Source organism: Barbus barbus, assembly GCF_936440315.1.
Source record: "Barbus barbus genome assembly, chromosome: 20".
NCBI classification, from domain to species: Eukaryota; Metazoa; Chordata; class Actinopteri; order Cypriniformes; family Cyprinidae; genus Barbus; species Barbus barbus.
In genome coordinates this window covers 6,024,217-6,045,158 of record NC_136748.1, presented here as the reverse complement: position 1 = coordinate 6,045,158, position 20,942 = coordinate 6,024,217, and the positions used below count along the sequence as shown (strand labels likewise).

General features: G+C 36.2%; 1 protein-coding gene across 1 annotated transcript in view; it reads left to right on the top strand.

Moving 5' to 3' along the window:
- Positions 1 to 8,062: 8,062 nt before the first annotated feature.
- LOC306886413 (potassium channel subfamily K member 5-like) overlaps positions 8,063 to 20,942 on the top strand; it is a 65,537-nt gene continuing 52,657 nt past the window's right edge. Inside the window, exon 1 of the mRNA XM_079443499.1 lies at positions 8,063 to 8,557. Coding sequence (XP_079299625.1) covers positions 8,372 to 8,557 — 186 coding nt within the window. The 5' untranslated portion in view covers positions 8,063 to 8,371. The remainder of the gene's footprint in view (positions 8,558 to 20,942) is intronic.

Below are 20,942 nucleotides of genomic sequence, written 5' to 3'. Positions count from 1 at the left end.
TCGCGATTAATCGCATCCAAAATAAAAAAAATTTGTTTACAAAACTTTGATTTTGTTTACGTGTCTACTGTGCATATTTATCGTGTATATATAAATACGCATACATACAGTATATATTTTGAAAATATTTCCATGTATATATTTATATTCATATAATTGATATTGTTTATAAATATTTTAAATGTATAAACTTAACATATTTTTCTTAAATATATACATGCATATTTACAGTGGTGTGAAAAAGTGTTGGCCTGATTTTTTTGCATGTTTGTCACACTTCAATGTTTCAGATCATCAAACAAATTTAAATATTAATCAAAGATAACACAAGTAAACACAACATGCAGTTTTTGAATGAAGTTTTTTTTATTATGAAGGGAAAACAAAATCCAAACCCATGTGGCCATGTGTGAAAAAGTGCTTGCCCCTAAACCTAATAACTGGTTGGGCCACCCTTAGCAGCAACAACTGCAATCAAGCGTTTGCAATAACTTGCAATGAGTCTGTTACAGCACTGTGGAGGAATTTTGGCCCACTCATCTTGGCAGAATTGTTGTAATTCAGCCACATTGGAGGGTTTTCGAGCATGAACCGCCTTTTTAAGGTCATGCCACAGCATCTCAATAGGATTCAGATCAGGACTTTGACTAGGCCACTCCAAAGTCTTTATTTTGTTTTTCTTCACCCATTCAGAGGTGGATTTGCTGGTGTGTTTTGGATCATTGTTCTGCTGCAGAACCCAAGTTCGCTTCAGCTTGAGGTCACGAACAGATGGCCGGACATTGTCTTTCAGCATTTTTTGGTAGACAGCTGAATTCATGGTTCCATTTATCACAGCAAGTCTTCCAGGTCCTGAAGCAGCAAAACAGCCCCAGACCATCATACTACCACCCCCATATTTTACTGTTGGTATGATGTTCTTTTTCTGAAATGCTGTGTTACTTTTACGCCAGATGTAATGGGATACACACCTTCCAAAAAGTTTAACTTTTGTCTCGTCAGGCCACAGAGTATTTTCCCAAAAGTCTTGGGGATCATCAAGATGTTTTGTGGCAAAACTGAGACGAGCCTTTATATGATGTTTTATTAATAAGGTTTGGGAGGAGTACGATCAGATAATCAGTCTTGCCCAGGTGCAGCTCGTCAGCTAATCACCTTAACAAGCACATCAGGTGTATAAATACACAGCCAACTCACCTCTGTTCTATGACAGTTTTCCAGCATTACTCGTCTGCTACCATGTCCAAAGTAGTATCGTCTCCTTCTGACCACGAGCTAGCCACTCCAACGCGAGCCACTGGCTCGAAGACGCGGTCTTCTCAAGCCACCGGCTCTAAGGCACTTGCCTCGCAAGCCACCGGAGAAAAAGCATCTCCTTCTCGGCCAAGCGATGCCGCCGGGCCCCACATCTCGGCACGCGGACGCCGCTCTGCAAGATCAACAGCTCACACACCAAGCCAGCGTAGACTTCGTTCACCTCCACCATCAAGACAACCAGCACCATCCTCAGCATCATCTTACATCTCCGCTTCACCGTCCATTCCTCCCATAGACTGTACCAGGTTTGAGACAAGCTCTGGCCAATTCAGACGTCCGGTTTTCGCGACAGATGAGTAAAGCTGAGCTCTACAGCCTTTACGCCTCCCTGGAACACTCCAACACCCCTTCAAAGACAAGTAGAGTCCAAAATAATAAAGCCTCTCATGTTTCTGGCACTTCCTCTTCCAGGTCCAGTTCCAGCCCCTCACGGTCGAAGAGAAACAGCAGGCCATCAGCAAGCCGGGGTCGCGCCCCAGACTCCGCCCTTCCAGATCCTGTTCCGCCTCACTCCCTGGCTCAACCAGGTGCCGCAGCCCCTTCAGGCACCGCGCTGCCTGCTGCATCGCATGCTAACCTACCCCATCTGCCTCCCTCTTTTCTTTCAACTTCTTCTCATCCCCTACATCAAGCTTCAGGGGCTAGTGCAAGCATGAGGCTGCCTCCACCTTCAGTCATTGCCCCCATTTCCCTCCCTTCCAGCTCTGCTCTCCTTTCTAGAACTCTGTTCACTTTACTATCTGCTACATCGCTTACCGCTCCACCAAATGCTATTGCTTCAGAACCACTTCCCGTGACCCACAGCATCAGGTCTCAGATCCTCGCAGGTACAGATATTGATCTCTCATCTCTGCTTTCTCTCCTCCCTGCTGCAAAACTAATCGGCAAATAGATTGCGTGAATTTCTCTGTCACTCTAAAAAATCCCGCACCTAACTCTGCTCGCATCCTCTCATTCTCCGAATTCACCATCGCTTTCAGCCACTACACGGACGTAATTTGCTCAATTTTTCCCCACAGACGGCATGAACTCAACGATTATCTGGCCATAGTCGCAGAGCTCGCGCTGTCCTACGGAGGTGGTCATTTCTATACATACCACAAATTATTCTCTGCCAAATGCGCGGTTCCTGTGGCTCAGTGGAATCAGTGCCCCTACTGGGGCGCGCTGGACTCTGATCTCCACAACCGACTGTTCCTAGGGTGCCGCAACATAACTTGCACACTCTGCAGGTCGTTAGCCCACACCACAACTTCCTGCCCTCAAATTAATCCAGCCGTCCCTGCCTGCCCAGACACGGCCCAACCCAAATCCACCAGCTATGTCGCACGCTCGGGCAACTGCTCATGCAGATCCGGACTCTAAGGGAAGTTCTAGACCTCCCTTCTCAGTCGCAGGTCAGGTCTGTCATAATTTCAACGGGGGGGAAATGCTCTAGACAACGCTGCAAGTTTCTTCATGTCTGTAATTATTGTGGCGGAGCTCATGCCCGTCCAGTCTACAAAGCTGTCAATAAAAAATCTAAAAACTACTTATCGACTCCAGTCAATATTTCTCAGCTTTCCACAGAATTATCCCACCACCCAGACACTAACTTCACCAATTTTCTACTTTTAGGTCTCAAAGAGGGTTTCAACCCCGGTGTTACATGCCCTCTCTCCAAGAACATAATTTGCGACAATCTCCAATCTGCACTTACATAACCAGATGTAGTGACTAATCTGATCAAAAAAGAAATCGAATCCGGTTTCATGATCGGCCCTTTAGATGCACCCCCTTTCAAATTTTTTCGAATGAGCCCCATCGGCGTCGCCACCAGAAAATTTTCAGGGAAAAAACGCTTGATCATCGATCTATCAGCTCCACACACTTCCCTATTTCCCAGCATAAACAGCCTCATTCCCCTTGAGGAATATTCATTGCACTACCATGACATAGATCAAGCGATCATCATGATAAGACACGTAGGTCGCAGTGCATGGCTGGCCAAAGTAGACATCACTTCTGCTTTTAAGGTGATGCCTATCCACCCAGACTTTTGGCATCTATTCGGAATTCGCTGGCAAGGGAAATTATACTTCTCCGTACGCTTAACATTTGGATGCAAAAGCAGCCCCAAAATTTCCGATACGTTATCAGAAGCCATTTGCTGGATTCTCTCTAACAGTTACTCCATTAACCACATCATTCACCTGCTCGATGATTTCCTAATCATCTCACCTCCCGATGCCATCCCAGCCGCAAACATCTTTACCGTCCAAAAAGTTTTCGCCGAGCTGGGGATTCCCATCACTCGGGAGAAAACTTCAGGGCCAACACAATTCATCGAATTTTTGGGCATCAATTTAAAACAATTCATCATGATTGTAAATTTGCCTGTGCCTTTTGGGAAGATTTGCATTTATTACCTAAATTTGAAGATTTACATGTTTTAACAAAGGAAAATGTATTATTCGGTTTATTTTTGACAGATGAAACACATGATTTAGCAATTAACACAATTATTATTCTTAGGAATTTAATTTTTCATAAGAACAGATTCTTGAAAAGTCTTCCAAATTTCTACGTATTTCACCCAAAACTGTATATGGCATCATAACGAACACGAACTATATGTTTATACGTGAAATTCTGGAGGGGATGTCGGATGGCGTCGCGTGGTGACGTAATGACGTGTGCCACTAATTGATCTATGTACTTTTATAATACTACTATAACATGTAAAACGGGATCATGAAAGCAATATTCCAAAAGCCACTTATGTAAACACCTTAATCTTAATATTGTCTTATTCAGAATAAGGTAAATAATTAATGATGTCCACGTAAACGAGTGTGGAGTGAGCAGTTCTTATGGGGAGCTTGATTGGCAGCGACAGGTGAGGAGGAGCCACTGATAGATTCCAGGTGTGAGTGATTGACAAGGGAGTGCAGGTAAGTGGCAAGAGGGATGCTGGGAAATGTAGTGCAGAGGGCTCAACTGGTGACTGTGCCTGTGTCCCAATGTGCATACTATCCATAATAAATTCTATGTGATATTACTAATTTTCAATACTATTTAGGACAGACATGGTGGATAGTATGCACAGGGCGTGACAATTATAAAGGGATGAGAGAAATATGCTTATGTTTTAAGTGCTGGAATCCTGGTTGACAGAAGATGTAACCTGCTAGAAATTATGTAATTTGAATGTACATTATTGGCTTAATTATGTCAAAAACAATGCTTAACAATGAGACTGTATTTAGAACAACATGCAAATGTGATTTTTTTTTTATATCATTTTGCCTTCATTTTGCGAATTAAAAGTCCTTGCCGAAAAAGAAAAATCATAGTGAGGGACAGGCCAAAAACCTTACCCTTACCAGCATAAATTCTATTATTTAAAGTGATATTTAACTGACTTATTTGATGTAATATTGATGAAAGCATACACAGTATTGTTATGTTTTTAATTGCACATTTATTTGTTGTTATATTAAATCTATGTTTGATTATTTCTTAGGGATGCAAATGGCACCGATTTTGTGGAATGACCTTTATGCTGCATGACTAACCTGCCCTGGAACAGCTTTCTGGGTAAGAGATTGCAAACCAAAACTGGACCAATCAGCTGTAAGTGACATATCTGATGCAAAAATAAATAAAAGCCACTCTCCTTGTACCTCTTTGTAATCCATTTTTATTTCCAATTCAATCCAATTATAAATTAATCATAATTCGATGCAGTTTATGAAATAATTTTCAAAATAGCCAGTTTTTGTAGATAATTTTGTAGATAATAATTATTTATTTCATGTGAATTATGTAATATATATATATATATATATAATATCCTTAGTGCATTACAAATTAATTATATATTTGACAAGTAATATTAATATTTTAATTTAAACATATATTAATTTATATGTGTAAATAAAAGCTTTAGAATATACTGTATATAAAGCTTTTAAAATGACCAAGCTTGTGTTTTCTTTTAAGCTCTGTTGAACAGATATATTATTGATGAAACAAATTCAGTTGATTTACTTGCATTGATAAAATCAGATATTTTCTTTTAGCTGCCTTCTCAGATTTATCTGGCAGTGTTTCTTTCCTGCCTTGTACATGTATTTAAATTAATGTTATCTTTTAATCTTCAATAAAAAAGTGAATTGCACCAACTTTTTTCCTGAATTGCGGGAAGTGAATCAAACTGAGGCTCAATATGTTTTATATGATTAGCAGTTCAATGCAGATGTTGCACTGTGCATGTGCTCCATAAACTCAATAAGAGTTTATCATAAACTCTTGATCAAACCCTGAGTTAACAAAGAATGTTTATAGCATATGTTTGCCTGCTTCCTGAAGTTCTATTGAGAGTTCATCAGGACAGAGTGCGCCTTCTGCTGGTGGCTCTGTTTTGGTTGTTTCAAGCTAGTTTCTAAGATCTTGTGTTTGGAGAAACCTCCCTGGGAGGTTCTGATCAGGAAGGACCTGCTCTTTCAGGCTCAATGAATGATCTGGCATCCTCGGCTGGAGATATGGAGACTTTGAGTTTGGTCTTTGAACAGAGCACTCACTGTAGATTCAAGCTTTTCATCTGAAATTGTTCACAGATTGGTCAAACCCAGCATTCTGAAGTGATTTTTATTTTTTTTTTTGGTATGATGACAGCTAAATTTTGTTGATTTGAAATTGACTGTTATGCCAAGTAACAATTTTCTTTAATAGTTTTGTGTCTCGTGTATAACTTTTTCTCTATTCTCACATAAAATTATTAAAACTCAAATAAATGTTTCATGTCCATTTATTTATATATTTGGTATGTAGCCTAACAAAATGGTACTGTGACTGTCCTGTAAGTACTGTCATGTTGGTCACTATCTCTATTATACAATATACTATATAATATACTTCACTTATATTCGGTAACTGTATGTTTAATTACATAGTTTAGTAATTAGTAGTTTAGTTACATAAAATTATCCTTACAATATTATGAAAGTACCTCTAAAATGCGAAATGTCTACAGTGTTAATAATTAGCATACCTACAGTTTCTACATGTTTACTCAGCAGTTCCTGAGACGTCTTCTGACAAGAACAAGTATTTCTGAAGAGCGGTGACTCATCCACACACCTTTTGTAAACATAATCTGAAACAGGTTATGTTTCTGAAGAATGAAACAACGTTACTTGCATGTGCATGACCATAAGCCTAACTACAAGAGACCAGCTACTGTATACACACCAATAGGTGCATGTAATATAAAACATACAAATGTGTGACGCGTTGTCTTAAAGAAGTATATATTCATAGTATAAATAAAACTAACCATAAATCTCCCAAGATCCAAACATTTTTGTGCTCACAGAACCAGTTTTAAACTGTTAGTATGAAAGGCATGAATTGAGTTCAAAAGGTAACACAATACATAATCAGCATACGTGATTACAGGATGTCAAACTGACATGCATGGAATGTTAGCAAACACTGGTGAGCAAATATATATTTTGGTTATTTGATGATGTTGTTGTTGTTGTTCCTCCAAAAGTTCTAATGCAGGCCTACCCAAAAGTGGTGACCAGGTCACAAACAAATAAGACAAAATTAAAAATGTAAACATAATATCATACAAGAGAACACAGCTGTCTGATTCTGTAAACTCAGTCTTCATTAAAAAAAAAATAATAATAAAAAAAAAAGATAAAAACAATAAAAGAGTGCATCATTGCCATGCATAGAAAAAGTCTTAATCTACAAATGCTGATAGAATCTTCCCATTTTAAATAACTGCCCTGGCTGACCTTGCAGAGGTTGATTATGACTTCTGGAAGACTGGAAGACAATCTTTTGTGTTCTTCAAAATCAACCATGGTGGTCATCTGATATAAGCCTATAATGAGTCAGGGAACCTGGGGGAATTCATATCCTGAAGAGAACGGAGATAAACTATGGCATGATAAGGACCCTGTATTAATCTTAGAGCACAGTCATTTAAATTTGTTACAACAACATATTTTCTTTTATTTTCTTCTCAGGTCTCATCTTTGGTCATTATCTGAGTGAGTTATATTGTTGCTATGGAAAATCTTCAAGTTACTATGCTTAAGCTATAAGCTGCCATTAGTTTATTTATAAATGCAGATGAGAAGCTGTTAAATTAAACTGTAAAAGAGTCAAGAGATATAAATCACACATGAATGAGTTGTTATCTGTAGCTCAAGTTATATAGGAATGATTAAATAATGTGACTACTGGATCCTGTATCAGTTGTACATGTTTTATTTTATTTATTTATTTATTTGTTTATTTTTACTCTCATACATTAAACAGACTTCACAAAAAAGGAGAACATTAGGGGTGAGTCAAGAAGGAGAACTTGGTTTCTGATATTTGATGATGGAGAGAAACGGGTGAGAAAGAAATATTCTTTCATTCCAAATCAGTTTTAGTCCACAGAAAACTTACTTAAACTTTTCACATAAAAATGTGCTTCATGACAAATGTTTCTAAAATAATAATAATAATAATAATAAAATCCTTATTTTAGAGTAAGGTGATGCATGTAAAAAAAAAAATATGAATATGCATATATGCTTGTGGTTTTACTAATTATACTTTGTAAGTTAGTTTAGTTCGTTTAAAAATTGTGTGGAAAACATGTTTGAAGAAAATGTGGAATTGAAACCAAGTTTGTTATGAAAGAGACTGTGAGAGAGGGTGGACTATAGTGGGTGGATCTTGGCCAACTTCCTTCTCTTACGGCGCGTTGAACTACCAGATCAGTCAAGAGTTTCATCAGAGCGCTACACTAGCAATGCGAGTGGCGCACGTGGACCGCAAACTCGCTCTCTATATATATCGTTAAGACATTTGCTGGATGTACAGTTTCAAGTTATGTTTCGTTAGTCGTGTGTCTATTCCGAACAAGAAACTCTGGCGTATTTTCATTAAGATATCTGTCATTTTGAACTCGTGCTAAATTAATTTATAGTGAGAATGCGGGCGCTGTCAGAGTAAATGTTTTTTTTTTTTTAAGAGTCGCTCCAAACCATTTGAGCTCATTATGGTGGACAAAGGTCCCCTTCTGACTTCGGCTATTATTTTCTATCTGTCAATTGGGGCAGCAATTTTCCAAGTCATCGAGGAACCGAACTGGGAGGCCGCAGTGAAGATTTATAAAGCAGAAAAGGAGAACATATTGAAAAAATATCCATGTCTTGAAAAGGCTGACCTGGACCACATTCTAGAGGTAGGATTACCACTGTTTGAGTGACGTTAGTTCTAACAAATGTGCGAAATTACTTGTTGCAACTCGTCTTCATGCTGGAGTGTAAACAGAAAGCATTCCTGTTGTTTTAATACATTTAGGTTGTAGCCATCTGTGAGAAACTTGTGCATTGCATTAGGTTGAAGTATAGTAATTGTAGTAATAAGGAGGAAATTTAAAATGTGTACACATTCTACTTGCAGTGAATGGTGTTAGGTCTTTGCTCTCCTGTTTATTGCACCTGCTCTTTTAACCAATTAGATTTATTTAAGCTTTTAATTTATAGACATACTATGCATGTGTCCTACAAATATTTTATCCACAGCGTTTTTGCATTTAATAACCCTAACCCTTTTTTAAACTCTTTGAGGCAGCACTCATGGGACATACATTTTTTGCACATTAATGTGCATGTAGTACTGTTTAGGGAACAGACACCTGTTAATGTTTGATGATGATGATGATGATGATGATAATTGCTTATATGATGGTAATATTAAATGTGTCGGCTTGAATTTAGTATTTTAGAACTGGACAAAATGTGCAGGAATGTAAGGAGATGGCACAAATGTCTCTTTGGGTCATTTATTTGCTTGAAACCAGGAAAAAAAATGCATGTAGAAACAAGTATGTTCTCCTGTCCCATCCCCCTTATTTAACTGACATTTGAGTGGATTGGTTATGTTACCCCCAGTGAAATGACCCTTTTCAAACTGTGGTCGCATTCATTTTCACTTCCATTGTTCTCTTTTGTTATGAAGCGTGAGGGACAGAGTGGGGTGAAAGACAACTTTGTGGTGTGAGGGGCAACTTTGTCAGCTGAGGAAGCTGTCTGCCAAATGATTCTTAAAAACGACTAGTGCAGAACTTGTAACCCCAGGACAAGATTGTTACAGCAGCAGCACCCTCTGAATGCATAACTTACAACAATGAATATTAAATAAGCCACATAATTATTACTAAGTACCAGAAAAGATAATAGGGTTGTGCAGTGGCTTACTGTTTTCTTACATCAGCACAGTTCCAGCTTTTCACATTTCTGTAATTTTGTATTCTAAAAATCTGACTATTTTTTTCACGGTTGTGGTTTATGAAGCAACAAGCCTCATGTTTGAACCATTTTTTTTTAAAGAAATGGAAAAAGACCAATAAATAAATAAAAAAACATTGCTGTATTTGAGATGGTTGAATGTAATTGCTTCTTGGTATGCAAGTTGCACTGTTTTAAAGCATTTGAAATGGGGCTGCACTAGGGGTGGGCGATATGGGAAAAATATCATATCACGATTTTTTATAGAAATATCACGATTCACGATTTTTATCCCGATTCTTTGTTAGTTTTACTATTTTGGTTTTACAAGTTGTCTGAGCATTACAGCCAAACTAGAAAGACAAAGATGCATGGCAGATATTTAGGCCAAAGTGGGTGAAGATAAAAAATCTTTGTCATTATTTTATTTTTCTTATTAAAAAATAAGAACAAAGATACACATTACAAATACACATAATATACAAATAAAACAAACAGTGCTTTATTTCCAGGTACAATAGGTGTATTTAGCAGAGCATTCAATGAAATTGAATGAACAAATATAAAAATAAAACACTAGATAGACTGATTCCTAAAGCAACTGTATTAAAGTTTTTCAGTCAAGAATAGTGAGTGATTTTTCTCTTTGTGTTTTGTTGTTTTGTTAACGTTAAATGAATAGTTCCCCCACAAATTAATATTCTGTCATCTGTCTGTCAATTCTGTCATAATGTTGTATTTTTATATCATCATTTACTCAAAAGTTGTTTTAAACCGGAATGAGTTTCTTTCTTCTGCTGAACATTTATAAATGCTATTTTGAAGAAGGTGGAAAACCAAACAGTTGCTGGTCCTCAGTGACTTCCATAGGATTTTTCTTTCCTACTATCAAAGTCAATGTAGACCAGCAACTGTTTGGTTTTCCACTGAGTAAATAATGACAGAAATTCAATTTTAGGGTGAACTATCCCTTTAATGACAGTCGACAGCACGTTTAGTGTCCTGTCCCTTTAAGAGCTGCACGCATCTAATATACAGTACAGACACGCATCCGTTTCTCTCTTAACTATTTACTTTCATTTTAGAGATAACCAACTCAGTCTGTATGTAAACCTTGTGTGTTTTGACAGTATTAGCGCAAAATATAACTTAGTTGAGTAATCAGGAGCTGTTAGACAGGCGTTTTAGTGCGCGTGCTTCAGGTGTATGCGCTCAGAACAAGTGCACGTCAGACCAGCGCGCGAATTAAACATTTAACCAGCAAGGCTTGTATGCAAATAATGTACTTTTGCGATCGCGAATAAGTGCAGTGTCCTGTCTGAGTAACTCTACTGCTGTATGTCGTGTTGTACAGTACATAGAGACGGAGGCGCCAGAACTGTATTTGACAATGTGCGCGGTAGCGCGATACTACGATATTTCTTCAAAAGCAGATCGTGGAGACATTTTTATCGTCCACGATCAAAAATCGTCATATCGCACACCCCTAGGCTGCACGATTAATCGAATGCGAATGTCATGCACATCTTGTCAGTAAAGCCGGTTCTGTGATTACTAGTAAATCTCCATCACCTGCTTTCAGATGGAGCAGCATTTACTACAAAGAGCCGTAGTTCTCTAACAAACTTCGCAAAAAAAATCACAGACGATGTAATCGGACAAGAAATCGTTTGCGATAATGACATATTTTTGCGTAGCTTCTCAATTAACTACTGCTCTGTGTGGTAAATGCTGCTCTATCTGAAAGCACGTGAAAATACCACATTTAATAACATGTTTTTACTCCAAACTCACTTCATAACGTCATGTTTAAAATACATCCTTCTGAGAGATGATGTGGCTTCTTGCACCGAATAAGGCACGGGACATATTTCATAGTATTCTAAGCAGTGATATAGGCACTGCATTATTATATACTTTATTATAATGAAAATTATAATACGAACTCTGATAAACCATATATTGCCATAGTCATGTGTTTATTAGTCATGTTGAATTAATGAAAGCAGTTAAATCTTCTGTTCCTGGATTTGCTCTGCGAGGTGTGTTTGGAGTTTCCACGTGACAGCGCCCTCTGGCCTTCGGATGAAGATTTACTGATCACAGAACCATGCATCACAGAGAGATATGCATGACAATCGCAGCTTCTGCCTAAGCGTGATTTCATTTCGATTTATCGTGTAGCCCTTGAAACGTTTTCATTAACAACAAAGAACCCTTCTGGAAAGATCCTGTGGATTTATTGTTGTCAAATGAAGATCAAAGGAAAGCAACTGCGGGATTATAATGACAATACAGAAGTCACGTAGATTGAAATATATTATTAATAAATAGATTTTCATATATTTTCTTCTATTTTAATTTAAATACATTTTATACAAATAAATATATGTATTGAAAATATATTTAAATATTTGATTTTGGCTGCTTTTTTAAAAAAAAATTCACACATTAAATATATAAATATATTTTTATCAGAAATATTTACACATTCATTTCCTTTATGTAAATACATTTAGATATTAGACTATGTAAATATATTAATTTGCAATATGTCCATATTAAGTTCTAATATGTTAATACTGCAGTCCGTAAGTTTTGCCTCTTTGTCGCCATCTGTGTTTGAAAACTGGAAACCTGGAATTGCAGCTGTGTGCGGAATTATCTTTCTTGTGTGGGCTGTGTTCTGGCATGGCTGCAGCGTGGATGAATCTAATGTTTTGAGGTGAATGTGTAGCTGTCAGTCACCGCACTGGTGTGGATATTTCCTGTACTTCACAATCACAGATTCTAGCCTATGTCTTAGAATATATGACCCAAATAAGAATTTTGACCGTATATTGCCATCTGAACAAGTAACAAGTCTGCCACCTTTGTTCTGCCCAACTGAAGAAAACGAATTACAATAAATCGCTCTACCAATGGTGATTTAATCTAAAGATTGGTTAGCTCATATCACATCAAACTGTGCAAAGTAGTATTGTTGTTATTCTTTATTCTCAAATTATTAATGTTAACATCAGCATTGCGTGACTGAGGATAGTGTGTAGATTTCAATTTCTGTAGCCTAGTTTAATATCTTATTGTCGTACCATTCGAATTTCATATTAAAAATTTTTAACCCAAAATTTAAAGCAAACTATGCTCCCTTCGAACTGGTTTTCTTTCAAATGCAAATTTTGTGTAATCCCAGGCTATCTGTAATCAGAAGCACATTTAAAACTGGAATATAATTTAATTTCTTTCACGTGTTTCATAAACACACAATCCTTTCTGGATTACAGTCCACCATCAAAATGATTAGGGTTGTAACGATACGCATATCGTGTATCGAACGGTTCACGGGCAGTTCCAAATGGAAGTGATCATCCCTATCCCCTTGGAGTGGGGACTTTGGAGTGAGCAGGGCATTATGTAGTCGTTTGGAATGCACTATGTTTTCAACATAGCGCAGATGCTACAGAACACAGTTAGCTGACTAGCTGTACAAGATTGTGTGCTACGCTTACATCTTACTTCACAGGCATTACTGGCTTGTACTTTTAAATCCATAATATTATAAATTGACAGTTTATTGCTGGTCTGTGCTTTTATACTGCTGTAATTTTTAAATTACAAATTACATTTTTTACTGTAAAGTTTTCATATTATTTTAAGGTGAGCTTAAAGGTACACTTCTATGAAAATCACAAAATCAAATTTTGTTCAATAAATATAGGCCTACTGTCATTAAAATATATTAATATAAAAAATATATTTTAAAATACATATATAAAAATTTTAATAAATAAAGTTTCTGAAAGTATTGAAGGAGATCCAATAATAATTGAAAATATATTTAAAGTAGTAATAACAAATGATATTTTATTATATGATATAATTTATCATGTTTTTAAATATGGTTTCATTCTAAACATGGTGATTATCTCAAATATGGACACACACATAATATATAATATTTATAACATAATATATGATATTTACCATCTGAATCTAACCATGTCATGTGAACAAATGGAAAAGTCAGTGATCTATTAATTATCATGTATCATGCATTTAGCCCCAACAGCAGGGGTGCTTTTTATGCCAAAAACATACTTTTACATATTCTTTCGGTATGTAAAAACTGTTGCTTTAATATGCATTCATTTTAGCGATTCTCATTTGCTACTTAAATCTAGAACATTTAAAAAAAAACTTAAAATATTAGATCAAGTAAGCACAGAATCATCTTTGCACTTCTGCGTGCGATTGCATCAAAGATCAGACAAATAAACACGTGCGTGTTGAAAAGCGAATGTTTTGCAAAGTGCTACGCCACGTTTTTGTGCCATCTAGTGGTTTAGATGAAAATAATATCAAAGGCGCCTTTTACCCCCGGGCTCCTTTAGCCCCGTTGTACCCTATAATTTCAAAGATATTATTAATAGTAGTTGTTCATATTAAAATGTGTGAACTTAATACATGACCTTTATTTATTTAGCAAAAATCCTGTCATTTTAATAAATATTACATTAAATTTATAAAAAATTGTTGCTTCTCCAATTAAGCTCTTCCACATTGAATGTCTATGTAAATACTTAATAAACAGATTTTAAATATTAACTGATGGTCATCACTTATTTTAACAGCTTTAAGATGACAAAATCGAGACATAACTATGAAAGAGGCATGTCTTCCATTCAAAGAAGGAGCCAACAGAAATCTGTTGTATCTGTCCAGGAAAAAAGCAACTAAAGGCTGGAATACACTACACGACTTTTAAAATGTGAACAGATTTTTAAAACACTAGGCTTCATACACTTAACTACTTTGTAAATGGTTTGTTTTTTGAATATGTTACTTCGCTGAATGTGGACTAGTCTAGATGTTGCAATGTGCTTAAATGACACTTCGCCAATATATAACTGATCAAACTGAATGCCTTGTAGCTTGATTTGTCTTCTCTCTCGCTCTCTTTTATTTTGTGATTGACTTTGTACCTTCAAATAAACCTTTTTTCCCCCATTATTCTTTAAAAAGGTTGTTTAAAATCAACAAGAATTTTTAATAAAACATGATGTGAGCTTAATGGGAACATGGGTTTGCTTAAAGGGTACAACAATTCACACATTAAGCACAGTCAGACTGTTTTGCATTTAATGATTTATATCTTAATTGAAATGCTTTTGTCATTTAAAATAAAGTTAAATATTTTTGTGTGAGATTAATATTTTATTTTAACAACTTCTTGTACTGAAACCAATATCTTGTGCACAAAAAAATGACTCGGTGTAGATTTTGGTGAGCTTAATAATAGGTATGTTTACCCTAACTGTAAAGCAGTGACTATATAAATTGACTTATTAATATAAAGAGTACATTTGTCAACACCAGTTCAGCATGAACCAACAAAAATTATGAAGGTTCATGATGTTTCTGGCACATAAATGAAAGATTATCCTTCTGTAGGCATCCAGGGTCAAAATATTATGCACAAATATGCAAGTCTTGGTAGGCATTCAACACTCTGTATTTAAATATTTAAGAGCCATCATTAACTATGCACAATTTCTCAACTAATCACATGCTCCCCTATTGAACCTGAATCAAGCATTGTAATACATCAGCTAATCAGGGCCTTAACCAACCCACTTCCGGTAAATAATTGGAATAGTACAGGTGATATGTGAAAATAATGTTCACTTTTTCATAAAAGCATGAAACTTGGTACACCTGTATAGTTTGTGGCCCTAAACATTTTCAGAAATGGAGCCATTGCAAAAACACCTCATAGTTGCCATGGCGACCATTTTACCTTCAGCCATAAACAAATTATGTATCTTGTCATATCTCCTGAACCAGACATGATAACCCAGAAAAGGTGATGTTTACCCCTATGTTTTGATGATCAAGGATTACAATGATACCATATACAACAACATAAACTGTTATCAGCAATGTGAAAAGGAAATCGCAAAGAATATCAAAGCATTTACAATAGTCCATATTATGGCTATTATTATTTTTTCTTTATTTGATAATTAACTATTTTTTTTTTTATAAAATAATACATTAAAAGTTTGTTTTAAAGAATACTATCATAAATTTCGGATATAAAAAAAAAATAAAAAATCATCTCAGGTAAGTGTATTTTTCCTTACCTCTCAGGCAGGTGATAGTGTGTTTGCAATACATTTTTGTTCTCTCTCAACTAGTGTTGCTTTCGTCAACGAAAATTGTGACTAAATATCGTCGTCAACGAACCTTAATCATGTGACGAAAACGAGACGCAACGTAAATGCTGGTCATGTGACGATGACGATAATTAAATATATAATGCAATATTGTTGACGAATAAAAAACGAGACCAAATGTGTTTTGAAAAATAAGAACTATGCTAAAATGTCTTCATTTTCGTTGACCAAAACGAGACGAAACTAAACGTTATAACGTTATTTTGTCTCGTTTAGTCGCGTTGTTATTATTATTATTATTATTATTATTTTGCAGATTAATACAAACATTATTTGTATTTCTGTTTCCTGTGTCACTTCTGGAGCCTCATCAGGTTGCACTGCGCAGACGCAGGTGACGTCACTTCCTCAAGCCCCACTCGCGGCATTATTTAAAAATAGAAAAGGGCCTTTCATCCTGGTGCGTAGAGACCGCCCACTGACACACAGCTTGACTCGCAAGCAAAACATTTCAACTCCCAAACAAAAATTTTAGACCCGCAAAAAAGAAGGCAGGAAAGAGAGCAACATTTGTGGATTAGTGATGAAAAGTTTTTGAAGTGCACAAAGAAAAATATATATTTTTAAAAGATTTACACGCACTGCAAATTATTTTGTTTTCAATTACTTTAATTTTGAACCTTAAGAAGACTTTTTTTTGCAAACTTTTATTTTTTAATTGCAAAATAATTAGTTTTGCTCTCAAATACAGAATTTTTGTTTGAATAATAAAGACACAAAAATAATTCCATAGTTCCGAAGACAAAAGACGGTCCAACCCGGTACTAGCATCTCCACTCACTGGCCACCTTATAAAGTGGCCAGTGAGTGGAGATATATATATTAAGGGTGTAACGATATTCGTATTCATCGTATATATCGAAAACGTACCGAACCGTGACACCACTGTGTCTTATCGAACCGTGAATTTTGTGAACCCTTACACCCCTTATCTGTCTATCTGTCTGTCTGTCTGTCTGTCTGTCTGTCTGTCTGTCTAGGAGCATAGTGTGAGGATTATTTTTTTTCTCCTTCCTTTCCTCATGTTGTGCTGTATTTTCTTCTCTATTGCATTTCGTTGCCTTGTATCTACATGTGCAATGACAATAAATTGAATCCAATCCAATATATATTAATTCATCCATTAACAAATTGCCAGCAAAACATTTACAAAGCTATCAAAACCACTCATCTACGCACATGATTAAAATCCCAAACTTTCATAAACAGGAGCTCAAATCTATAGCTAGCTTGCCTCTATCCACTTTTTTCTTCAACACGGAAGTAAGCCTATGGGTGAGACTTCCGGTTCATTTGCCACTATAGGTAAATAACGAGAAGAATAACAATGTGCTGTAAATGGTAAAACTGTTTGCACTACAAACCAGTGTGTTCATAATTAATATAATACATTAAAATAATATGGTAAGACACACCGATTTTCAATATCAAGCAGCAAAACTAACTGTTTTGTACATTAGACCGGAAGCTAGACCCATAGAATTTACAAATGGCGGCGCCCATTTTTATGGCAAGAAAAAGGTGGATAGTTAGCTCACGGTTGTGATGCTAACGGAGTTTTTCCGATGACACTGAACCATTTGTGTATAGTAAATATTCAACAGAAGCGTGTCAATTACATGTAAGAAAGTGTCAGGAACAGTTTTATGTATGTGTGTAATTTTAGGTACTAAACTTACCTGAAAGCAGTAAAAACAACAGTGAGAGACAGAGTTATGCTACTTGTCAGCTGAGTTACCGCCCCGTTTCCATGGTAACTCCCTCCACTCCAGTTTAAATGCGCCTCAATGTTCAACGCGCGTGTCCAACAAACATGTGAAAGTTACGCAGTATTTACATAAATGGTACATAAAATTTAGAAGCTTAAGCTTCGTTTAAGTGGAAAGTAGGCCTAAATTGAATGAGAATATAGGATATACTATTCTATTTTATTCTATAATATAATATAATATAATAATAGCTTTAAAATGGTAAATGTAGTGTAGAAACAAAATGCATTGTTGCATTGCAAAAACACATTGATTAAAAATACATCATATGAGGCATGAATATAAACTCACAAATAGCCTATAAACTCACAAATAGCCTAAACGTGCAACATGAGCATTAAGTTCTATGCATTTTTTTTTATATATTTTCAAAATATTTAACAGTGCTCCACATATATGTGAATATGTTTTCACTTTATTTTGTTGGTCCCTTTTAACACATTCTGTTGACTATAAGTAACATTGCACCTACATTTCTACTAACTCTCATTAGAGTGTCAGTAATGTATTAGTAGACTGATAGGGTTAGGGTTAGAATAAGTTGACATGTACTTGCAAAGTTACTTAAAGTCAGTAGAAGGTCTGTTGTGAGACCATCAAAAAGAGTTAGCGGGTATGAAGCAGACAGTCTACTAACTCTAATGAGAGTTAGTTGACATGTAGTTGCAACATTACTTAGTATCAACATAATGTTCAAAAGGGACCATCAAAATAAAGTGTTACCGAATATATTACCTTTCCGTATGTGTGGGTACTAATATGAAATCTGTGCAGTTTCAATCAAATGTCAACCTTGCTGTAGAAAAAGCTAAAGTTGTGTTGTAAGATTGTGCTTTTGTTGTATATAGGTTTCGTTGTTAGGCGTTTAAATTCATAGTTTCTATATACTGCGTTGTCTTATCCATAATGATAGGACTGTATAACACTAAAATTGTTAATCTGTGAAATACCTGTTTGCTAATTAACTTTCATCTGCCCTTAGGGTTAACAGCATTCTTGTCTGGACTGTCATACTTTTATGAATCTATGTAAGGCAATGAACTTGGATGAATTTAAAGCAATAACTGACAAGTATGCAATGAACAGGCAACACTACAGAAATGAAATGTTATATTTGATAGTTACCTCTGAAAATATTTTCCATAAATGAGGAAAGATCCATCCATTTGAAACTGTGGTCATTCCCTCCTCAAGCGTTACAAGACTTTCAGGTTTATAAAGGTGTTGGCATGATGAATGCATTTACAGTCATTTTATCGATGTAATTCACATTGCTATACAGTTTAGGTTTAGCCTGTTGTCTTTTTATTTTGTATTATTTATTTATTTATTTATTTATTTGTTCCATAGACATAGCATTTAATCAGAAAGGGAAGAAAGAAACTGGGCTTGATAACCTGTTTAAAGGTCCCATGGCATGAAAATTTCACAGATTTTTTTTTTTTACATTAATATTAGTTCCCCTAGCCTGCCTATGGTCCCCCAGTGGCTATAAATGGCGATAGGTGTAAACCGAGCCCTGGGTATCCTGCTTCGCCTTTGAGAAAATGAAAGCTCAGATGGCCCAATCTGGAATCTTCCCTTTATGTCGTATTTTCTGTTGTCATACATAAAACAAGTATAAATAGTAAACACGACCCATTAATAATACATGTTAACTCTGAATCACTCTCCCTATACTCCTTAAATCCTGATTTATAATCGCAACATCGTCTGATAAAATCAATATACATCTAACTTACACTAAAAAGCGACTATATGCAGTGGTTTTGGCTACATTACTGTTTTGCGTCTGAATAATAAACTGCGCATATTAACAGACAAATTGTTCATATTTAAAAGTCCAAACAGTCAGTAAGCGACAAGTGCTTGTAAATGCTGTTTTGTAAATGATTTATTGATGAGTCTGCTGCTTTAAGGCAAACTGAAAGCGCTGCTTCTCTGCCGCTCACTGCTCAGAACAGACGCCGAGAGAGGCGACACTGTGCCAGGAGAGAGACCTCGCGCTCACGGGGCAGTACTGGAGACATCTTCCAACTGATTTAAGGTTGTTTTTTTTTTTGCTGTTTTTTGGATGCTTTTATATAGGCCTGTCATGGGACCTTTAACCTGTTAACGTTTACCAGAGTGACGGCGCACTGAAGTGTTTTTTTCCCCACTAGTTTAATGTTTATGAATGAATTTAACGTGAAAGAATATCATTAATCTTGACAAACTATATATCATTCTGAAGGTCTAAGCCTCAAGCATCGACAACAGATCGCTGTTTTTCGATGGAAAGCTTATAAGGAATGTATTTGCTACAGTTGCGTAAGCAGTACACATCAAAACATGCAGAATAAAAAAGCAGTACGTACCATTATCATTGTAATAACGAGCCACAAACGCGTCCACTGCTGAAATCCCAGTTTAGTTAGAGAGGTAAGGGTCCACAGAACAACATCCCAGCGAGCACTTTTAGTCCAGCGAAACAATAACGTTGTAATAAGGATGAATATTCCTTTGTTTACATTTAATTTCTTCGGGAGAGTTATTGTTCGCGTCTGTTATGGAATAAATTACGCTCAAAAACAGCGTCTTGGTGGTAAAAAAACAACACGGTGTTGTAGCATACAGTTTTACAAACAGAATGAGACCGTCCACGGAAAAAAAGTCTCAGAAAAGCGGAATATAGTTTATTTGAATTTGGCGCTCTCTCCTGAAAGCGTGACGCACGCTGTGACGCAGCTGTCATCTGAGCGGGGCGTAACTTAAGCCGGGCTCTCACTGTGCGATTTTTAATAGTCTTTTGCGATTGTTGCTTGTCACACTGTACGAACATGATCCCCATGTCAGACTGTAGGATCTCAGTTGTCTTAATGTCAGACTGTACGACAGTCAAGACGCGACAAAAACGGACGTACTTTTTTTTTTTTTTTTTTTACAAAAACGGACGTACTCAAGAAGACTTGTCCGGAGTTTTACGTCATCAATACGTGACCCGCGTTCTCTCGCTATAATGGTAGCTAGCAAACAACAGCATCGTGTAGCGTTAGTTTTATTAATTACATGCCTTGATGTAAATAAAAAAACGAAAAAGACGACGTGTGTGGAGCAAGTCATGGCTGGGCAAAAGAGGACTTTATGGACTTCCAGTTCTACAGAGCGAACTTGAGGTAATTTTGTTATTCGAGTTTAAACATCCTGCCCCTTAATAAATAAACTTTAAGTAAACTTTACTTTGTACATGTATTGTTTTTACAAATAATGAATGGTTTGAAGTTGTCGCGCTAATTGCGTCATCAAGTTCAGTGCTCCTATTGGCTCTTGGTTTGACGGTCGTCGTAGGAGAT